This window comes from Phyllostomus discolor, chromosome 2, assembly GCF_004126475.2.
Source record: "Phyllostomus discolor isolate MPI-MPIP mPhyDis1 chromosome 2, mPhyDis1.pri.v3, whole genome shotgun sequence".
Taxonomy (NCBI): Eukaryota; Metazoa; Chordata; class Mammalia; order Chiroptera; family Phyllostomidae; genus Phyllostomus; species Phyllostomus discolor.
In genome coordinates, this window is record NC_040904.2 from 1,866,602 (window position 1) to 1,885,629 (window position 19,028).

At 61.4% G+C, this 19,028-nt stretch overlaps 1 protein-coding gene across 1 annotated transcript; it reads left to right on the forward strand.

Annotated features, from left to right (window-relative positions):
- Positions 1 to 3,401: 3,401 nt before the first annotated feature.
- Positions 3,402 to 5,848, forward strand: OLIG1 (oligodendrocyte transcription factor 1). Its single transcript, XM_036017419.1, has one exon. It carries the CDS (start codon positions 3,715 to 3,717, stop codon positions 4,519 to 4,521), a length of 807 nt encoding a protein of 268 aa, XP_035873312.1. The 5' UTR covers positions 3,402 to 3,714; the 3' UTR covers positions 4,522 to 5,848.
- The last annotated feature ends 13,180 nt before the right edge of the window (positions 5,849 to 19,028 follow it).

The following is a 19,028-nucleotide window of genomic DNA, read 5'->3' on the forward strand; positions in this document are numbered from 1 at the left end:
GCTCTGCCGAGACGGTCCCCGGAGAGAGGGACCGCTTGTCTGTCAGAGCCCCACCCCACCCGTGCGAGGACACGCACCGGAGGGCGAGCCCCGTCCCCTCCCCGTTCCCCGTCTCTGCTGCTCCTCCCTGCACCCACAGAGCGGCCCAGTCCCCTGTTCTGGCCGCGGTTAGACCCGAGCGGGCCAGGAGCCCAATCCAGGCCAAGCACTCGCCGTCTGCCACTTCCCGCAGCGACGGCATGAATTTCAACGCCTCCTGGGGTGACCGACACTTTCCAAAGGATTTCGCCCTTCGTCGCAGAAAGCAGCCCTTTAAACAGTGACCTCCGTTCTGTCCTGGCGGGTCCAGGCTCCAGCCAGCTTAAACAGCACGTTTCAGCAAACACGGCCTTTCAGGCGAAGGGCGGGAGGTGCTCTAGGTTTCTGTAGGGGGAGAAGGAAGCCTGAGACACGCACCTGAAATGGAGCCACCACACACACGCACACACACATGCACACGCACACACACGCACACACACGCACGAGCCCCTTCAGGCGCAGACAAGGCGTTGTCATGGCGGACACGAGCTGCTCCCCCAGCACGTCCTGAGTGGGAGCCGCCGGGCAGCTGCCTCCCTTTCAGACAGCCGCGGGGCCCTGCCAGGGGCCGTAATGACGAGCTGGCCCGGGCCAGCCGTCACACTCTGCATGCCGCTGGAGCTCCGGCCCAGCCGAAGGGGCCTCCAAGTCACCAGCTTCTTCCCCAAGTGCCGAATCCTGTGCCCAGGCCGCACGGCCACCCGCGGCCCTCTCCGGGCTCCCCCATCTTCGGGACCCTGTCAACACCCCCTGGCCAGCGTGTCCGAGTGACGGTGTCCTTGGCCGGGGGTGGGAGGAGCTCTCCTACCCCACCGAGGAGATGCGGTGCGGTCAAGGGCCACCCGGATGAGGGGGGACTATGGGGGAAGGGCAGCGTGGCTGCTTCTCTCTCTGATTCTGGGGCGCCACTGGGGGGGCTTGGGAAATGTCCGGGGTGCTATTTGGGCCACTCTGTCCGAGGTCGGCCGCTGTCTCTCCCACCTGCTTCCGCTTCCTGTGGGCAGGACGTGGGCGGGGGAGGAAGCCAGAGGGGAGGCCTTGCCGGGAACCTCGGCCCCAGGGCGCAGGATTCCTCCACGGGAGAGTGGGCGTGGCCACGGGGACTGACATGGATTCACGGGCCTGGGGTCCGGGGGCCCTCTCTTCTGGGACATGGCTGGAACCCCTGGAGTCATGAGTCCTGGCTTGTATAGGCTGGCCTCTACCCACCCCCTTTCCGCCCCTTCCCACCGTGCCCCCCCCCAGCTCCCTGGGGGCCTGGTCCAGCTGCAGGGAATCCCCCTGGGATTTCCGTACACAAGGTTTGAAAAGGTGACAATCAGTGAGGTGTTAACCCTCCTGCTAGAAAGTCTGAAGGCGATTTCCTGGGCCTTTCTCCTTCCTGTCTGGTTCTGCTTGGGGCCACAGCCCCTTCCTGCCCAGGCCTCCTCCCCTCCCCCTAGGCAGGTCCCCCCACATCACACCAAGCCAGGACCCCCAAGGGGGGGCGGGGGAGGGGTCCTACCAGGGTCCTCCCCTCTCTCCGACACCCACAGGACACTCGTGCACGGACGCACTGTTGGGAGTTGGCGCATTCCTAGGGACGGGCTGGAGCCGGTGGAGACGTCAGACCACACTCAGATGCCCCGGCCCACAGGGCAGTCACAGGGCACGAAGTGAGGGTGTGGGAGGGCAAAGAAACGGGCGGGGGGGAGACCACCTTCAGAAGAGTCACGGCCAGCACAGAGGTGGCTGCAGGTAGCCCAGGCTCGGGGACACGTTCTCAGAGGTCTGCCAAGCGCGCAGAGAGGCAGAGAGGAGGAAGACGATGAGAAGCCCCCCAGGCTCGGAGAAGAGGGGAGCGATGGGGCTGGGCCTGAGGCACAGGGAGGCCGCCCCGGGCCGAGACCAGGGGGAGCCTAGGGGACAGAGGTCCGAGGACGGGAACAAGACGGGGCAGGCCTGGCGTCGCCAGCACAGCCCGCGGGCTCCTGCGGCTGGACTCGGCTCCTGTGGCGCCTCCTTCCGGGCACCCCGGCCCTCCGTCCGCGGAGATTCCCAAGAGGACCGGGACGGTCCCCGTGGGGGCGGTCGGCCACGCCGCCTCCCTCTGCGGAGCCCCGGCAGCAGCGCTGGTGCAGCCGGGAACTGGATTTCCGACTCCGCGGTCTCGTGACCAGTCGCATTTAAACAGCCCCAGGGTGGCTACCTGCCGGGCTGGCAGAGGTTCAGGTGCAGCAGGCCAGCTGCCCCGAGCCACTCTGCCGTGAGGTGACGGCAAGGCGCCCCGGTCACAGGGCAGAAACGTCCATAGCGACCAAGTGATGCTTTCGTGTTTGGGGAAGAGACAACTCAGTCCCGCCCCCTCAACAGATGTCTGTTGTTTTGTTTTGTTTTGTTTTGTTTTTTCCCAATGAGAGGCCAATTGTCGTGCGAGGTTTTGATGAAGCAAGAGCCCGGTCACTGATAAGATGAGCCCACGTCCCTCGGGGGGGAGGAAAGAGGCCAGACCCAGGGAGCTCCCTGGCCCTGAACGCCTTCTCCCCGAGAGGGAGGCAAGAGGGAGTGGTGGGGAGCAGCCACAGGCATGCCGCTGGCCGTGGAACCCAGAAATGTTGCTCTTGAAATGTGGTAGAAATGAAGATGAAAGTATATTTTTAGACCCTGGCAGGAAATCAGGTATTTAAAAAAGAAAAACAAATAATCCATGTTACGGCCAAGTTCATAGCAGGATTATTCACGAGAGCCAAGAGGTGGAAGTCACCCGAGCGCCTCAGCGCGCATGAACGGGTAAGCAAAGCGAGGCCCGCACCCACCTGCGAAGGAAAGGAATGTCGCTCGGCCTTGAAAAGGAAGGAAATGCTGACGCAGGCCACACCTAGGAGGAACACTGAGGGCACTGCGCTCGACAGAATAAGCTAGTCACTGAAGACAAGCAGTTAGGGTTCCACTGCCAGGCGGTAGCCAGAGCCCTCAGTGTCGTGGACGGAAGTCCCGGGGTTGCCAGGGGTTGGGGGGAGGGGGAAGGGGGAGGGCAACTGCTGTTTAATGAGATTAGTTCCAGTTTTGCAAGACGAAACGGGTCTGCGGGTTGGTTGCGCAACGACGCGAACGCACCGAGCACCGCTGAGCCGCACGCTTAACAATGGTCGAGATGGAATGTGTTACGTCGTGTGTCTGACCGCAGTTTGCAATAAGCACACGCATGCATATATATATACACACCGACGAGTCGAGGCAGAGAGGGAAAGAGGTGGGCTCAGGAGTTTCAGCCTCTCCACTGCAGCCAGAGCTCCGCGAACAACCGCGCGTCACCCGAAAAGACGCCTCCCTCCCCGCCCCCCTCCCTCCCCGGCCTGTCCTGTGACCAGGGCGCTCACAATACCCTCCTTGAGCCGTGCCAGCCGCACCTCCGCGCCCGCTTCGGGCGGGTGGCCAATGAGCACGCGCCTGCGCCCGGCCTCGCGCCCCGATTGGCTGCACCCAGCCGCCCCGGCCCCGCAGGTTCCCAAATCGGGTTTAAAGGGGTCGGGGGCTGGCGTCTGCTTTGCCGTCGGCTCCCCGCGCGCGCAGGTCCGCGGGGAGGGGCAGCCTGCCTAAGGGTCCACCCCGGGGCGTTCCTGAACGGCGCCCTCCGCTGCCCCCGTTACCCCCCAGATGTACTATGCGGTTTCGCAGGCGCGCGTGAACGCGGCCCCCGCGACCATGCTGCGGCCACAGCGTCCAGGAGACCTGCAGCTCGGAGCCTCCCTGTACGAGCTGGTGGGCTACCGGCAGCATCCCTCCTCCTCCTCCTCCTCCTCCTCCTCTTCGTCCGCCTCCTCCACAACGGCCCCTCTGCTCCCCAAGGCGGCTCGCGAGAAGCCCGAGACGCCCGCCGAACCTCCGGGCTCCGGAGCCGGGCCAGGAGCGCACGCCGGCGGCGGCTCGCGGGCGGACCCCAAGGAGGAGCAACAACAGCAGCTGCGGCGCAAGATCAACAGCCGCGAGCGGAAGCGCATGCAGGACCTCAACCTGGCCATGGACGCGCTGCGCGAGGTCATCCTGCCCTACTCGGCGGCGCACTGTCAGGGCGCGCCCGGCCGCAAGCTCTCCAAGATCGCCACGCTGCTGCTCGCCCGCAACTACATCCTGCTGCTGGGCAGCTCGCTGCAGGAGCTGCGCCGCGCGCTGGGCGAGGGCGCCGGGCCGGCCGCGCCGCGCCTGCTGCTGGCCGGCCTGCCCCTGCTCGCCGCCGCGCCGGGTTCCGTGCTCCTGGCGCCCGGCGCCGTGGGGCCGCCCGAGGCGCTGCGCCCAGCCAAGTACCTGTCGGTGGCGCTGGAGGAGCCGCCGTGCAGCCAGTTCGCGCTCCCCGGAGGCGCCGCGGGCGGCCCCGGCCTCTGCACCTGTGCGGTTTGCAAGTTCCCGCACCTCGTCCCGGCCGGCCTGGGCCTGGCCGCGGTGCCCGCGCAGTTCTCCAAGTGAAGCGCCCTCCGGACCTGCGGACCCGCGGCGCGACCTCGGCACGGCCTCCCGCCGCCGAGCTCCTGCGCGCCCCCGCGCCCTGCGCCCAGGACTGCAGGGCCAGCGAGGAACGCCTTCGGAACCTGCTCTCCCAGAGGAGGGGCCTGTCGGGCTCCCCCTTGCTGCCCCCACCCCCGGGAAATTAAAGTGACCCGAGCGGATGTTCGACGGAGCGTCGGCGCTGTGGGGGGCCCGGGTCGATTCCAGCTGCTTTGGGCGGCGGGAGTACGCGCCTCCCTCACTCTCACCCTCTTCCCTGGAGCTGTGCGCTCCGCGTGGCTGGTGTAGCTTTTAGGGCGCCGCGCTAGCCCCGGGTGCGGCGGGAGGCCAGCTCCAAGTGCCACAGCTCACAGAGGCGACACCTGCCGAGCCGGTGGACCAAAGGGCTGCGCTCCAGGGGGGGGGGGGTTCTTCCCGTGTTCCGCCCCCTCCCCCGCTGTGATCCCCGTGCTAGAGGTCCCAGGCATCCCACCAGCCAAACTCTGTCCAAGGAGTCTGCCCGACCTCAGCAGGCGGAGAAAGACCAGGTAGTCGGTGCAGTGTCCGGGCAAAGCAGACTCGCGGGCCCTCTGCGCCCGATGGGAGCCGGCGGCGACACCCCAGGGTCGCGCGCTGGGGTGCTAGTTTGGGAAGTGGGTCCGCTTTGGTGCCCAGTTGTTCGAGTGCAGTTTTTGAGGGTCACAGAATTCGGTGCGGTGTTGCAGAGCTGATTCGCTCCGAAGCCCTGGGGTCTCCCTCGGAGGACAGGGTAGAACTCGAGACTCCCCGTTGAGTCCCCCGGGGGGGCCCCCGGAGTAGCCCAACCAACCTTGGAGCCTGCGTCAAAACAACACCCGGCCTCCGGCGGCGAACTCGGCGGCCCGGCTCACGGAAATAGGCGCGGGGCGGTTCCCAGCAGCCGGCAGACCTGTCCGGAAGCACTGCCGCCAGTTAACATTCTCTCTTATTAAAGGACGAGGAGGGGGACCCGAGCCCCAAGCTGCCCTGGGCGCGGGGGTCCCCGCTGTGGTGGCGACGGTGGGATGGAGTTTTCCCCGCTGTCCTTTTGCCCTGCGGGGTCTCCTGGCCCGCACAGTTGAAGCACCAAGTAGGAGATGGGTCGCCGTGTGCCCCAAGCATCAAGGAATTACTTTGCCCACGATTATCTGACCCTCTGCAAGCTGTTTTGCTTGGAACTTCATGTTTAAGGTGTCTGGTTGTCGGCTGTAGCCAAGTGTACCTGGCATTTTGTTTTATCTCTGCGTGTTTCCGTGCACCCTGAGGACGGGAGGAAATAAAACACTGACAGGCCTTCCCTGTTTTCGTCTGAGCCGTGCGTCACTGACGGTGGGGCCTGGGGCCCTGGCGGCTCCAGAGCCTCGGGGGAGTTCATGGTGGCATGACCCTGACTTCCGAGGAGCGGACGTTCGGGGAGGTCAGGCATCAGGGAAAGGGGGCCGGGGGGGGGGGGGGCTGCGAGCAGGTGGGAGGGGGCATGGGGGTGGGGCAGCAGTTCCAAGCCCAGCACAGTCGTGGGGGATTTTTGGTTTTTATGACAGCTTTCTGCCCTGAAAGACACTGGGCTAAGAAATACATTTGTGGTGAAGTTAGGTTCGATCTCATCCTCCTTCTCAGAGAGGCCCCTTTTCCCTTCTATGAGGCAGAAACCGAAACAAGCCTCCCAGCCACGGGCTTCCCTGTCCCTTGAACCGGGTGGGACTGGTCTCCTAGGAAACGATGGCCTCGGACGTGGCCTTCTCCTGACAGGGGAAGAGAGCTCCTCTGGGTGCTGGGCGGCATTCATCAGGAAGAACTAGCTCCCGTGCAGTACCTCACTATTTCGTGGTGGTTCATGAGACCCAACCCCTGGCTACAGCGAGGCAGATGGCGGAGGAAACGGAGGGACACCTTCCGTCTGCAGGAGATGAGAAAACCCAGAGGCGGGGCCTTCCTTTTATCCGCGTGGGTCCACCGGAGGCTTGTGTGCATGGAGGGGAGATGAGTGTTCACCCTGGAACATGTAGGGGGCGGGGCTGGAGGGGCGGAACTGCCCCTCTTCCCTAGCTCCCCCTCCCCCAACAAGTGTCTGTTTCCTCTGGGGGGGGGGGCGGGGAACAGGAGAGGACGGGAGAGAGCGCAGCTTTGCGCACCCACCCGTGCCAGAGAGGATCTGGCCCCACCCTCGGCCACCAGACGAGGCACAGCCCGCTCTGGCAGGGGCCCTGGAGGGGCACCCTCCTGCCTACTGGGTGCCCTTGCCTTCCTGCATCTCGGAAGGGATGGAAAGAAACGTGAAAATCAACGAAATCAAAAACCAAGTCCGGTCCTCCCTGAAAAAAAAAGTGTTCCGCGTAGATGAGAAATGAACAGTCCCCCTGTAACCCGGCTCCCTCGCCTGGCCGCTGCATCCCCTCCGCCATCCCTCTCTGCGGGGCAGCAGGGGCCAGCGAGGAGCCGCAGCACGGGGCGGGGGGGGGGGGGGGGGGGGGTTCCCTCCCCCCCCTCCGCCCCCTTCTCTAAGTTGGAGCAAGTCCCCGTGCCTCGGAGGAAAGGCAAGTTTTTATTTAACCGAGAAAGTCCTTCTCAAGTCTCCAGAACAGCTAAAGGTTACGAAGGAATTCAACAAGGACACTCAGGGCTATTCTGAGCGTCATCGGAGCGCTGAAGTCATCCGCCTGCACGTGGCATCTGGCGGGCCGCCGTGCCGGCTAGGAGTGACTGGCAGACTGCGCCTTCTAAGGCATTTGTATCGTGGAGGAGAGCACCCATGGGCGCGCGGGAGTCCTGCAGGGAAAGACAGAGCAAAGTTAAACATGCGTGTGTGTGTGCATCTGTGCATGCACAGTGTCCGCGTGCAAAGTCAGGCCTCTCACGCAGGTCCACAGCAGGTGGTGCCGTCCTCTGCAGGCGCAACGTGTAAGAGCGAGCGGTTGCTTCCTGCAACCTGCAGGCCGGCTTTTTGCAGGTGGAACCAGTTTAAGCCGGTTTTCTTAAGGGCTGGGAAAGCAGGGAGGGCGTAGGGCAGGCTCCCTGAGGAAGGCACGTGAGGCGTTGGGGCAGGAAGCGAAGGAGCACAGGCCCGGGGCCAGGGAAGGCCCCTGCTCTGGCCAACGTCCCGTCTTGCCGGCCCCGGGGGTGGGGGGGTGGGGTACACCGGCCGAGAAACGGTGCTGTGCCGCGGGCTCGAGGCCCCGTGAGCTGGCGGCGAGCAGAGCGCGGATGGAAGGGGCTGTGGGATCCACCTGGCCCGCGGCGAGGGCCTACTCACAGGTGTTCTCCCCTGAGGAGCACCGGTGACACCAGGTATGAAGAGGTCGCCTTGGGAGATACACACCTTCGAAGGCGAGTGTCCCAGCAAGAAACAAGCTCCCCCCTCCCCACACACACGGAAAGCAGCTCACTTCTCCCAGGCTCGGGTCACCACCAGCGGGGGCCCTGGTTACCTGCTGATGTCCCGGGGGGGCGGGGGAGCCTGGGTCCGCACAGGCCCTCGGCACTCGAAGCCTCAGCCTGCAGCTGCGTCTCTGAGGCTGCGGGGGAGCCAGGCCGAAGAAGGGCTCTCCTTTCTGCCACAGAGACACACTTCCCGAGCTTGCCCGGGGGGAGGCGCTGGTGAGGGAGAACGGGGCGGGGGGGGGGGGTCGCGGGTGGCTGCTCGTCCTCCCCACGGCACACGGCATGCCTGTCGGGGAGGCTGGGGGCCCTGCAGCCGCCCGTCATGGGGGTGGGGGGCCCTTCCCTCTTCCAGGCGCTCAGCAGGCGTGCAGAAAGAAGATGCCCCCCCTCACGGGAGGAAGCTCGAGAAGCAACAGGTCGGGAAATGTTGTGTTTTCCTAAAACTCGAATTTACTTGTGTCAGGCAGATTTCACGGGCTGAGAAACACTGTATTTGAAGCAAGGCCCCGTCTGTCTCACCAAAGGGAAGACAGGAGAACAGGGTAACCAGACAGTCTCAAGCCCTGCACACACACCTGCCTCGCTCCTTAGGGTGACATCGCACGTCTTTTTTTTTTTGTAATTTATTTTATTAACATTTTTAAAGTTGCTGTTCAAGTACGGTTGCACCCACTCCCCCCCACCACTCCCCCCTCCCCAGCGAATGTCCTTTTCAAGCGATTCCTGGTCTGCCCTTTCAAACCCAGCACAAAAGCGGAAGTGCTGGATCAGATTAAGGCAAATTCTTTCTGCTCACGGGGGATCAGCTGCCCCGACAGAAAACTGCCCCCTTTGCCTCCAGCTGACGCCGACAGGCCGGAGCCGAGGACAAGCAGGTCGGTAGCCCACGCCCTCGAATGCTGTGGGGTGCTCCCGAGAGTGGGGGGACCCCGGACAGAGAGTGAAGGAAGGACCATTCCAGCGCAGGCTCAGCCTTCCTCGGGGGCCACGGAGGACACAGGGCACGCAGGTGGCCACTGTGTCCCCTGGATACCAGCACCCTGGTGGGAGGTGCACGCATGCCTCCCACCCCTGGACAACGCCCGGGCCCTGGACACTTCCAATGTCCCTGCTCGGCCCCCGTGGGCCCTGCGTGTGGCTTCCAGGAGAGGCGGACACAGGGCCAGTCCCCTGGTGGGAGGCCTGGCTGCCCTTCAGCCACCTGAGCTCTGTCCTGCAGCCCCACCCTCGGGAAGGTGTGGTCAGTGACAGTTTGCTGTGCAAGTCTCTGAAGGTCACAGGTTTGTCACCAAGGTTTCAGGAGGCGAGGGGGCAGGCCGCTGACAGGCAAGGGGGTCAGGACAGATGGGGAGCCGTGTCTCGGGGCACCTGCTCGGGGGCCGCCCCTCAGACCCCACCGTCTCTGGTGGGGTGGGCGGGCCTCCTCCTGCCCAGTGTTCCCATAAGCCTGTGTGGCTCTCCCAGGGGCTGCTCAGCAGCAGGGGTGGGTGCCGGCTGTCACCAGGATGGAGGACAGAGAGCCCGACAGGGCCTGCCCGCCCAGGGAGCACCGGCCACAGGCAGGTCATGGGGCCCGGGGACAGTGCTGGCCGAGGTCCCAGCACTGGGAGCAAGAGGGACCACCGTGTCCCAGGAGTTTCCAAGTAGCGTGGGTAACTCCTCAGAGAACACCAGGCCATATGACCCCCAGACTTCAAGGTCACAAGATGAGATGGGAACTTTCATCTTTGAGAGAAAGAGAGCGAGAGAGAGAGAGAGAGAGAGAGAGCAAGAGGGAGAGAGAGAGGGAGAGGGAGGGAAAGAGGGAGGGAGGGAGAGGAAGGGAGAGATGGGGAGGAAGAGAGGGAGGGAGAGGGAGGGAGAGAGAGAGGGGGAGGGACAGAGGGAGGAAGAGAGGGAGGGAGGGAGGGAGGGAGGGAGGGAGAGACAGCAGCCCACCTGGAGGCAGCCGGCAGGAAGCGGAACGGCTCACAGCAGAGCCCCCGCTAGAAGTAAAAACGGTGACGGCGTTGACCAGAGTAACCTTGTGTTTATCGGGGGCCGCGCAGTGTTCTAAGTCCTCCACGCACCTTCACTGTGTGTGCGCTGCGATGGCCCATTTCCCAGATGGGAATGCAGCCGCCTGAAGACGTGGAGACCGGGGGAGCTGAGGCCGATGACAGGAAGCCTCGGAGGCCAGACAGGGAAAGAAACGAGGCTTTGTCTCAGGGGGGAGAGCCCCGAGGGTGCCCCCCCTAAACTCCCCTCCACCCTCAGCCCCGCCGCCTCGGCCCCAAGTCTGGCTGTGGTTGGTGCTGCTCGGACCGTGCCTGGTGGATGTGACACTGAGGTTGTAACATGTCCCAGCACATGACATTTCTGGCGTGGGTAGAGCCGGTGGCGGCTGAGGTGAGGAAGGACGGTGCCGAGATGTCCAGGTTGTGGTCTGCACTTTGCAGACGGCTGTGTCCCTGGTCCTGAGGCCACAGGACGAGGCACGAAGGTCGCACTGGTCGGGGGTCTCCCACTTCCAGTCTGGAAAGCCGAGTTGAGCAGATGGAGAGTCGGTGACTTTGTGTCTGCAGCCAACCAGCCCGAGGGGCACTTTGTCTTCGCGGTGACTGTGCTGCATTCGCACGCTCCTGGTGCCTGTCACCGCGTCCCTGTCTGCAGCCCTGGGTCCACTCGCAGAGACGGGCCCGTCGTCCACAAACCTGTGCCGAGCTCGGGCGGGCAGTTGTTCAAACAGCGAGGGGAGCACCCTGCCATTCCCACCTCCTCTCGTGGGTCTTGGCCGGGCCCAAGCCCCCTGGCGGACGCCAAGGACAGCCCCCCACAGAAGGACCTGAGCTGCCCCAGTGACCCAGTTCCCTGGCCCCCGGAGCCCGCTGCCAGCTGCCACCCCAGGCGTCCCCTCAGGGCCCGGCCAGGGGCCGGTCTGTTGGAGGCCGACCCATAGCCGACCCTTGACACAGTCAGGTCGGATGAGACGCGTCTGCACAGCAGAGGCGACTGTGGCGGATCTCCTGTCTGTCTCCTCCTGCGTGCCTGTCCCTGCTAGCAGTACAGGGTGGGGTTTTAGATGCCTGTGGGTTGTAACAAAAACTCTGCACGATGCCTCTGATTCTGCGAGAAATGACTTATTGACCACAGAATAGGGACCCCTAGCAACCCTAATGCTGCCTACTTCTCCCGACCTGAGAAGTTAAGGACAAAACTAAACTATGGGCAGACCAGCTGCCAGAACGCTGGAGGAAGCTGTTGCTGGGAATGTTTCTTAGGGAGTCACCACCTGAGAGCTTAAGATTTATTAGAGCCACTGCCCCTCCCCTCCCCTCCCCTGCACAGGAGTGTATAGAAGCAAGGAGGTCTAGCTGAGAACAATAATCTCAACACATGGAGACAAACACAAAACATGCCCCCCCCCCAAGATGTATAAATCAACAAACCCAGGCAAAAAACCAGTTACCTAACCTAGGCAAATCTAACCTCAACAGACAATAGCTAATTTCTATATACCTATAAATCACCCCTTGCACCCTTTTAACTTAGACCAATCCCTAGAATCTTAAAAGACACCTAGTTACTAACTGGCACCTGAAAGTTTGTGCCCGTATGGCTTCCTTGGTTCTCTGATTGATGGCCCTCTTGGTCACAATAACCTTTGTTTAACATGGTTGATCTGTGGGACCTCCTGTACTTTCGGTTATTTCTTTGTTTAATATGATTGATCTGTAAACCTTCTGAACTTTTCAAAGTTATTTCTGTGGTACCTGTTTCTGTTGTAATAATCACACTATGGCCCTGGCTGGCATAGCTCAGTGGATTGAGCACGGGCTGCGAACCAAAGTGTCGCAGGTTCGATTCCCAGTCAGAGTACATGCCTGGGTTGCAGGCCACGGCCCCCAGCAACCGCACATCGATGTTTCTCTCTCTCTCTCTCTCTATCTCCTTCCCTTCCCTCTCTAAAAATAAATAAAAATCTTTAAAAAGATTTAAAAAAAATAATCACACTATGCATTGAATGTTGTATAACCTCCCCTATAAAAATAAAGATCGATTTTTCTCGGGGAGTCAGTCGGGCCCCAAAAGCCCGGCTGTCCTCCGGCACCCAGGTGACCAGGTGTCTCACTTCAGTCGCTTCGCCTGAGCCGTGCATCCTCCGGGGACCCTGAGACCCCGCCGAGGCTGCACCCCGGCACCAGTCCACCCGGAGGCCAACGTGCTGCTCTGAGGTGCGGGGTGGGCGTGGGGACGCCCGCTTCTGACCCGTGGACAACGGGTTCCTCAGAAGCCACAGCCTCCAGCTGCTGCGGCTGCAGAGGCTGCTGCGGCTGCATGCCGACTGCACACCGTTCTCCCCCCACGACGGGCCAGCTCAGGGCAGCGCCACGCAGCAGCAGCTGGCGGGCCTGGAGGACACGGATGCCAGGCCGGGCGCATGACGTCACCGCTGAGTCATCCCTGCACGTGGCAGCCGGGGAGAGACCGGTGGGGTGCAGGGGGCGGGCGCAGGTTCCCGTTGCTCCCCAGTGTCAGCCGCCCCGAGTCCCCCGGAGGCTCACACAGGCACCTGCCAGGGGCGGCACCCAAACTCGGGGACGGCCCCCAAAGCGAGTTTCAGCTGCGTCCAGGGCTTCTCCTGAACCGAACACTCGTCACAGGGAGAAGGCAGGAGGGACAGAAAGAAGAAAAGAGAAGGAGAAACCTCATTAACATTCAAATTGTGAACAGTAATTATGTGTGGCTCAAACTCTTTCATTAAACGACCACCTCAAACTGGCCAACAGCGTCCAGTCAGAAATCGGTGCTGCAATTGGCCAGCCGCGGCTCCCAAAGCGGAACCACCCAGGCCGGGCCTGCCGTCCGCTCCTGGGCCTGGGCAGGGCGTGGGCCTCCGGGCAGCAGGTAGGGCCGGGCCTGGGGAGGCCCTGGGGCCCTTCCTTGGGACAAAAAAACTTAGGCGGGCACCCCACACACCTCAGTTGTCATCATAAATAATATTTTAATGCAACATTTTTTTAAAAATTAAAATTGTGCACAAATGCACAATGAACAGAATCTCAGAAGTTTAAGCACAGACAGGCCCAGACTCACAACAGAAATGGAGGCGGGTTCCCCATCACCCCTGCCGGTCTGCAAGAGCCACTCCTGTGTCCCCCCGAGGCTGCAGCTCCCCCAGAGTCCCCCAGGTCCTTCTCCAGGTGAGGACGGGGGAAGCACGTCCAGGGCTGAAGCCATCTCCCTGCCCCCCAACTGCAGGGCTGGGTAGCCCCTGAAACAGACACAGCAACAGTGGCGACCCCAGTGGCCAACACTGTCACTGAGCATGTCCTCAGGCAGGCCACTCACTGCCAGGCCTGTGCTAAGTAAGGGCTTGGGGTCTGCAAAGGGACGAGACAGAGGGCGCCGGGGTGGGGCTGAGTGGGCTGGGCAGGTGGCCAGCCCCGGCGTGCAGACCCTCCGGCTGCTGAGGCTACAGGCCTGTGTGGGGACAGGCGCCTCCTCCAGCCAGGCCCCCCACTGTCAGGCCCCAGGCCCTCACCGGGTGTCCCCTGGGCCCGGAAGCCTGGTGAGTCCCTGCAGCGAGCGCGGGGTGGCCGGACTGGAGCAGCCCCGCAGCCCTAACGTCAGGAACTTCGGGGCGTGGGCCCCGCGCCCCGCAGAGCTTCCTGGGGCAGAATGAAGGGCTTCATTCTCCAAGTCGGCCCTGACCCTCCCTCGCACCCGGGCGCCCTCCGCACCTGGGCCTTAACCCGGGAGGCGTTCCCCCGACGCAGGTGACGGCCGGCTGGCCCTCCACGCGGGGGCCCCTGCAGGAAAGTCTCCGGGATCCGGGGAGCATCGCACGTGCCAGGTGTCTGACATCAGCCCGCCGGTTTGGGAAATGCTCGCGGGGGCTTTCCGGGGAGGCGTGCCTGCCTCACCCGCGCGCGCGGGAACGGCGGACAACCGCAGTAGCCACGCCCCCAAGTGATGCCCCTCCCCCCCACCCCCCAGAAGCCTCCGAACGGACCTGAGCAAGTCCGTTTTTAGACTGAAAAGAACACACACAGGGAATCTGAAAAGAGCCCCCTTATGGGACGTGCTCGTTCATGATGCTTGGCCATTCGAGGCCCAGTGACCCCCCTAGATTCACAGCAACTGAAAGTGCGTTTAAGCTCTCAGAGCAAGATTTGCAGACCTGGGTCCCGCTCCTGTGTCCCCCGCCAGCATGACGACTGCCCCAGGGCTCGTGGAGCCGCGGCCGAGAGAGAGAGAGAGAGAGAGAGAGAGAGAGAGAGAGAGAGAGGCTTCTAGGACCATGTTTCAAAAAGAGAGACCGTCATCATTTTTCACATGATAAAAGGATTATGTGTTCTCCTAAATAAACTGGCCATTTCAAAAGGGGTACAGAGGAAAGCAGCACGTGCCTGGAATCCCGCCACCCCCCGTCGGCCCCCGCCAGCCACACCCTGGCCGTGGGCATCGCCGGTTGCTCCCCGACACTTGCACTGTGGCCGTGGGGCGAGGTGGTGGAGGTAAACGTCCCGTGTGAGCAGGTGGGAAGCCCGCAGGTGGATGGAAAAGCCTGGAAAAGGCCGTGGTGGCCGCCCGCCAACGCGAATGCACTTAAGGCCGGCAACCACACACACGTGCAGATGGTGAAAATGGCCCATGTTGCCTTGTGGATATTTCACCATCATGAGGAAACTTTCCTGCAAAGAAAAGCCAGGCAGGTGTCTGCTTCCCACTCCCGGAGAAGCTGAGCCAGGGCGGAGGCTGCACCTGTGCTCGGATGCTCACCTCCCCCCCCCAGCCCCGCGGGGGAGCATGCCTGCCGGCCCGAGAACACGGGGCACAGGTGCCGAGCGGCTCGGGCACGAGAAGCCTCGGTTTCAGCGGCTCGTGGGTCTGCAAGCCCGCCCCAGTCTCTGATGCAAGCGGGCCTGCGAGGTGAGGGCAGCTGCAGACGCACGGATTCGTGCTTGCCAATGTTTGGACATCGGGACGTTTTACCTAAAAATCCAGATTTTTAGGTTCTCTAGAAAAATGGGAAGGTCTGACCGCACGAGCCCGCGTGCAGGGCCCGAGAGTTCCAGCTGAGGGAGTGAGGCCTGCAGGCTGTTCCGCAGCGCTTACTGCTAGACAAGCCCCCCTTCCCCCGCCCCCGGCTTTGAGGGCCCTGGGCTCAGAGCACAGGGGACACCCACAGGTTTCCCAGGCCGAATCCGGCCCCCCACCTGGTTTTATCCGGCCCGGCACCTGGCTTCTACCCGGCAGCAGCACCGAGCTCCTGGCCCCTAGTTAAGGAGCAGTTACGTTTACACAGTCCCGAAGTTACACTCCGCCCTTTGGAGGCAACCACGAGGCTGATGCGGCCCCCGGTGACAATGAGCGTGGCACCCCCGCTCTGGACCCACCATCTCCCACCTCCCAGAAACGTCCTCGTGCCGATGGGCAAACCAACAGGCGGAACTGGTTACATCGGCTGGCGTGGAAACCTCCGGGTCCTGAGGCTCAGCCCTCGCGCTGGCTTCATGGCTGAGTCTCTGGGACAACACCGTTTTCGCTGGACTGTACACTCTGTCTCTCCAACATCCAGACTCTGCCTGTGCGTGTGTGTGTGTGTGTGTGTGTGCGTGTGTGTGTGAGAGAGAGAGAGAGAGAGAGAGAGAGAGAGACTGAACCGTCTACTGACTCCAGTCCCTCACACCAGTCCTGAGTCTTATTCTCCACCATTTCCATTTCAAAGCAACCTGGAACCCTCAGACGGGGAGGGTGGCGGCGGCGGTGGCGGCGGTCAGCGAGAGAGAGGAGACATCAAAAGTTGCTTGCGCCCTGGCTGGCGTAGCTCAGTGGATTGAACTCAGGCTGGGAACCAAAGTGTCCCAGGTTCGATTCCCAGCCAGGGTACATGCCTGGGTTGCAGGCCATGACCCCCAGCAACGGCACATTGATGTTTCTCTCTCTCTCTCTCCCTTCCCCCTCTAAAAATAAGTAAATAAAATCTTAAAAAAAAAAAAAACCCTGCTTGCTTCACAAAGCAAGCCTCCCAGCTCCCCCAAGACCCCACACACTGACCTCGACTCCAGCAGGAAGGGGGCGAACAGAGCCGTTTTCTGCCTGGGGAGTCTGTCTTCAAGGAGACGCCTGGGAACATCTAGAAAGTCCAGCCGAGAATGGCTGAAATACTCCCGGGTCGGGCAGGGCGCCCTGATGCCCCACCAAAGGCTTTATAGCCTTAAAAAAAAGGAGACCGTTAGTACTAGTTTTCCCGCCTTCATGTTTCACCCGCCTCCCTTGCGCAGTGAGAGCCCCGAGCTGCCTGCCTGTCCCACCCGGAGACGCGCAGGGACCGCGGAGACGAGGCCTGAAAATAAATGGCTTTAGTCCGGGGCATAAAGGTTAGTCTGCGGGTGGAGCCCTTGCAGGAAAGATGCCTCAGCCTCAAAATCCACAGGCCTCGAGCATCTGGCTCTGTTTGCTCAGGTCGGCGCAGCGCTCAGCGGGCCTGCTGGCCTGTGCGGTGGCCCGTGCACGCCCGAGTGTGCGTTGGTTCCAAAGACCCAGGCTGACGCTGGGCCCTGGGGTGGGGTGCCGCTCCCCGCAGGGTGGCTGAATCCCTCTGGAGCTGTCACGTGGCTCCAGCCACACGGCTCCTCTGAGCCGCCCAGGCTCCCTGGGGACCCAGGGACCGTGTCTTTAGGGAAGCAGGTATTATTTATGTCATAAAAGCAGACCAGATCATGCAATACCATTTCAGTGGTATAAACAGGCTCATGGGACGGTGAAAAGTTATTTCGGAATAATCTCCCAGCTCAGCAGATCGGGGGAGTGTTTCATCCTGCTGATTTTCAGTCTGCGTGCAGGTGACTGTGAGACTAACTCGTGCCCCTTGCTGCTTGCTGGCCATTTCCCCGTCTTCCACTGAAAGCTTGGAAGACCCTCTCGGAAGCCAACACGTCACCCAATACTTGCGTTGCCTTTTGTCGGGAGCTTTTCTCGAGCATTTATCAGGCTGGTGAGCCAAATCCCGGGGGGATGGAGTGCCCAGAACACGCCGTCTCCTGTCTCCATGGCTCGCCCCCCATTCCACCATCCCTTTCCGGCACCATCCCTGCCCACCCCCCCCAGGGATTCATTGTCACCCACATGCTGGTCCTCCACCTCTGCTACTTCCTTCTTCCCGCCCTCCAGCCCACCCCAGCGTCCCTGTCCTCATCCACCCGCCACAACCCTGCAAGCCCTTCAGCGCTCAGCTCAAACCCTTCTTTCTCCTCTGCGCCTGTCACTGTCATCAAACAGATGCTCTCCAATGAGGAATTTTCAATCCCTCCGGCCCAGGCGTCTGCTCCGACTCCACCTTCTTTCCTCCACGTTACCCCCCAAATAGGGCAGCCCCTGGGTGAATGAGGGAGGGAGACAGGGAACAGGGGGCACAGGTGTGGAGAGAAAGTAAAGGGGAGGAAGACTCTTGAAGTCACGGACCGAAATGCAACCCTGACCTACTTCTCGAGCACGTGTGCAAATAGAAAATAAAGTCGTTCCAGAAGTCCAAGGATGCCCCAGCCTTCCAAGGGCCTTCCACCAAGGAATTTAAATGCGGGACACAAGCCCCGTAGCTCCTCTGGGTGGCCCATGTCTGCTCTGAAGCCCGGATGGGAGCACGGGGCTCCGGAACACCCCGGGCTCTGGCAGGCGGACGCGCAGGGCGGGCTGCAAACAGCGGGGGGCCGCTGGACGCCCAGGGAGGGTCCAGCCTCCAAATTCCACGAGTGTGTCTCTCCTCTTTCTGTTTCCCCGGCACCTGTTTTTATCTCCTCCTGTAAGACAGCCCCCGATCAGCCTCTTCCTCCCAGGAACTGGAGGTAACAGCTAGAAAAAATCCTGGACTTTTCAGCATGATCCACTTGAAAAATTTGGTTTAATAGTAATTTTTTTTCCTCAACAAAACTATGTTAAGGGAAAATATAAAGTAGGATGCAAAGTTATTGAGGTACGGGTAGGTTATCAAAAGGCCATCACCACAGATTATGACTGTTACAGAACTGACACATTTTATTTATTAATTTAAAAAAAATCTTTGTGTGAGGATATGTTTATTGATTTTAGAGAGAGAGGAAGGGGAAGAGAGAAAAATATCAATTGGTTACCTCCCATACACACCCCCACTGGGGATCGAACCTGCAACCTAGGTACATGTCCTGACCAGGAATTGAACCTGCAACCTTTTGGTGTTCAGGATGATGCTCCAACCAACTGAGCCACCTGGCCAAGGCTTGTAAATTTTATTTTTAATTGACACTGTATTACGACAAATCTATTGGGGGCTGAGATACTTTTAATTTCTTTTTTTTAAAGCTTACTTTTTTATTTATTTTCAGAGAGGGAAGGGAGGGAGAGAGAGAGAGAGAAACATCAATGTGCGGTTGCTGGGGGTCATGGCCTGCAACCCAGGCACGTGCCCTGACTGGGAATCGAACCTGCGACACTTTGGTTCGCAGCCTGTGCTCAATCCACTGAGCTACGCCAGCCAGGGCTGTATTTTTTATTTCTTTCTTCTGTTTTCCTGCACAACTTTTCAAAAAAAAGTGTCCTTTTATACCTAGTAAATGCTTTAGGAATCTTTTTTTTAAACACAATGTATTTAATCCCCCAGGTTACTCGGTGTGAAGTAAATTGAAAGGAGACTCAGCAAGTCCCCCACGATGGGACAGCAGAACCCCGAGTCACTCACAGAAAGCGGGAGTGGACTCGGCCCCTGCAGGTCCCACGGTCTCCCTGGGACGGGAGCCCAGCCCCGCAGCAGCCGGAGCCCCGCCGGGGCGCAGCCCAGCTGTGCGTCCAGCTGTGCGTCCAGCTGGGCAGGAGCCCGGGTCGGGCCCGTGACGTTCCTGAGAGCTGCTTTACCTCGCAGGTGGTTTTGCGTGTGCGGCACGGGCACTACCACACAGGTGTCGACCCTCCAAAAGACCGAGGGTTGATGGCTCCTGCCTTCCTCCTCGTGTCTGTTTCGATCTCCTTCAGCCGAGTCCTGGGACGTTCCTCGGGCCGAGGTTGACGCTCTGTGCCCCACACAGGTGCACACCTGCTGCCGCCTTGCGTGGGGCCCACAGGTGGCTCCGCTGTTG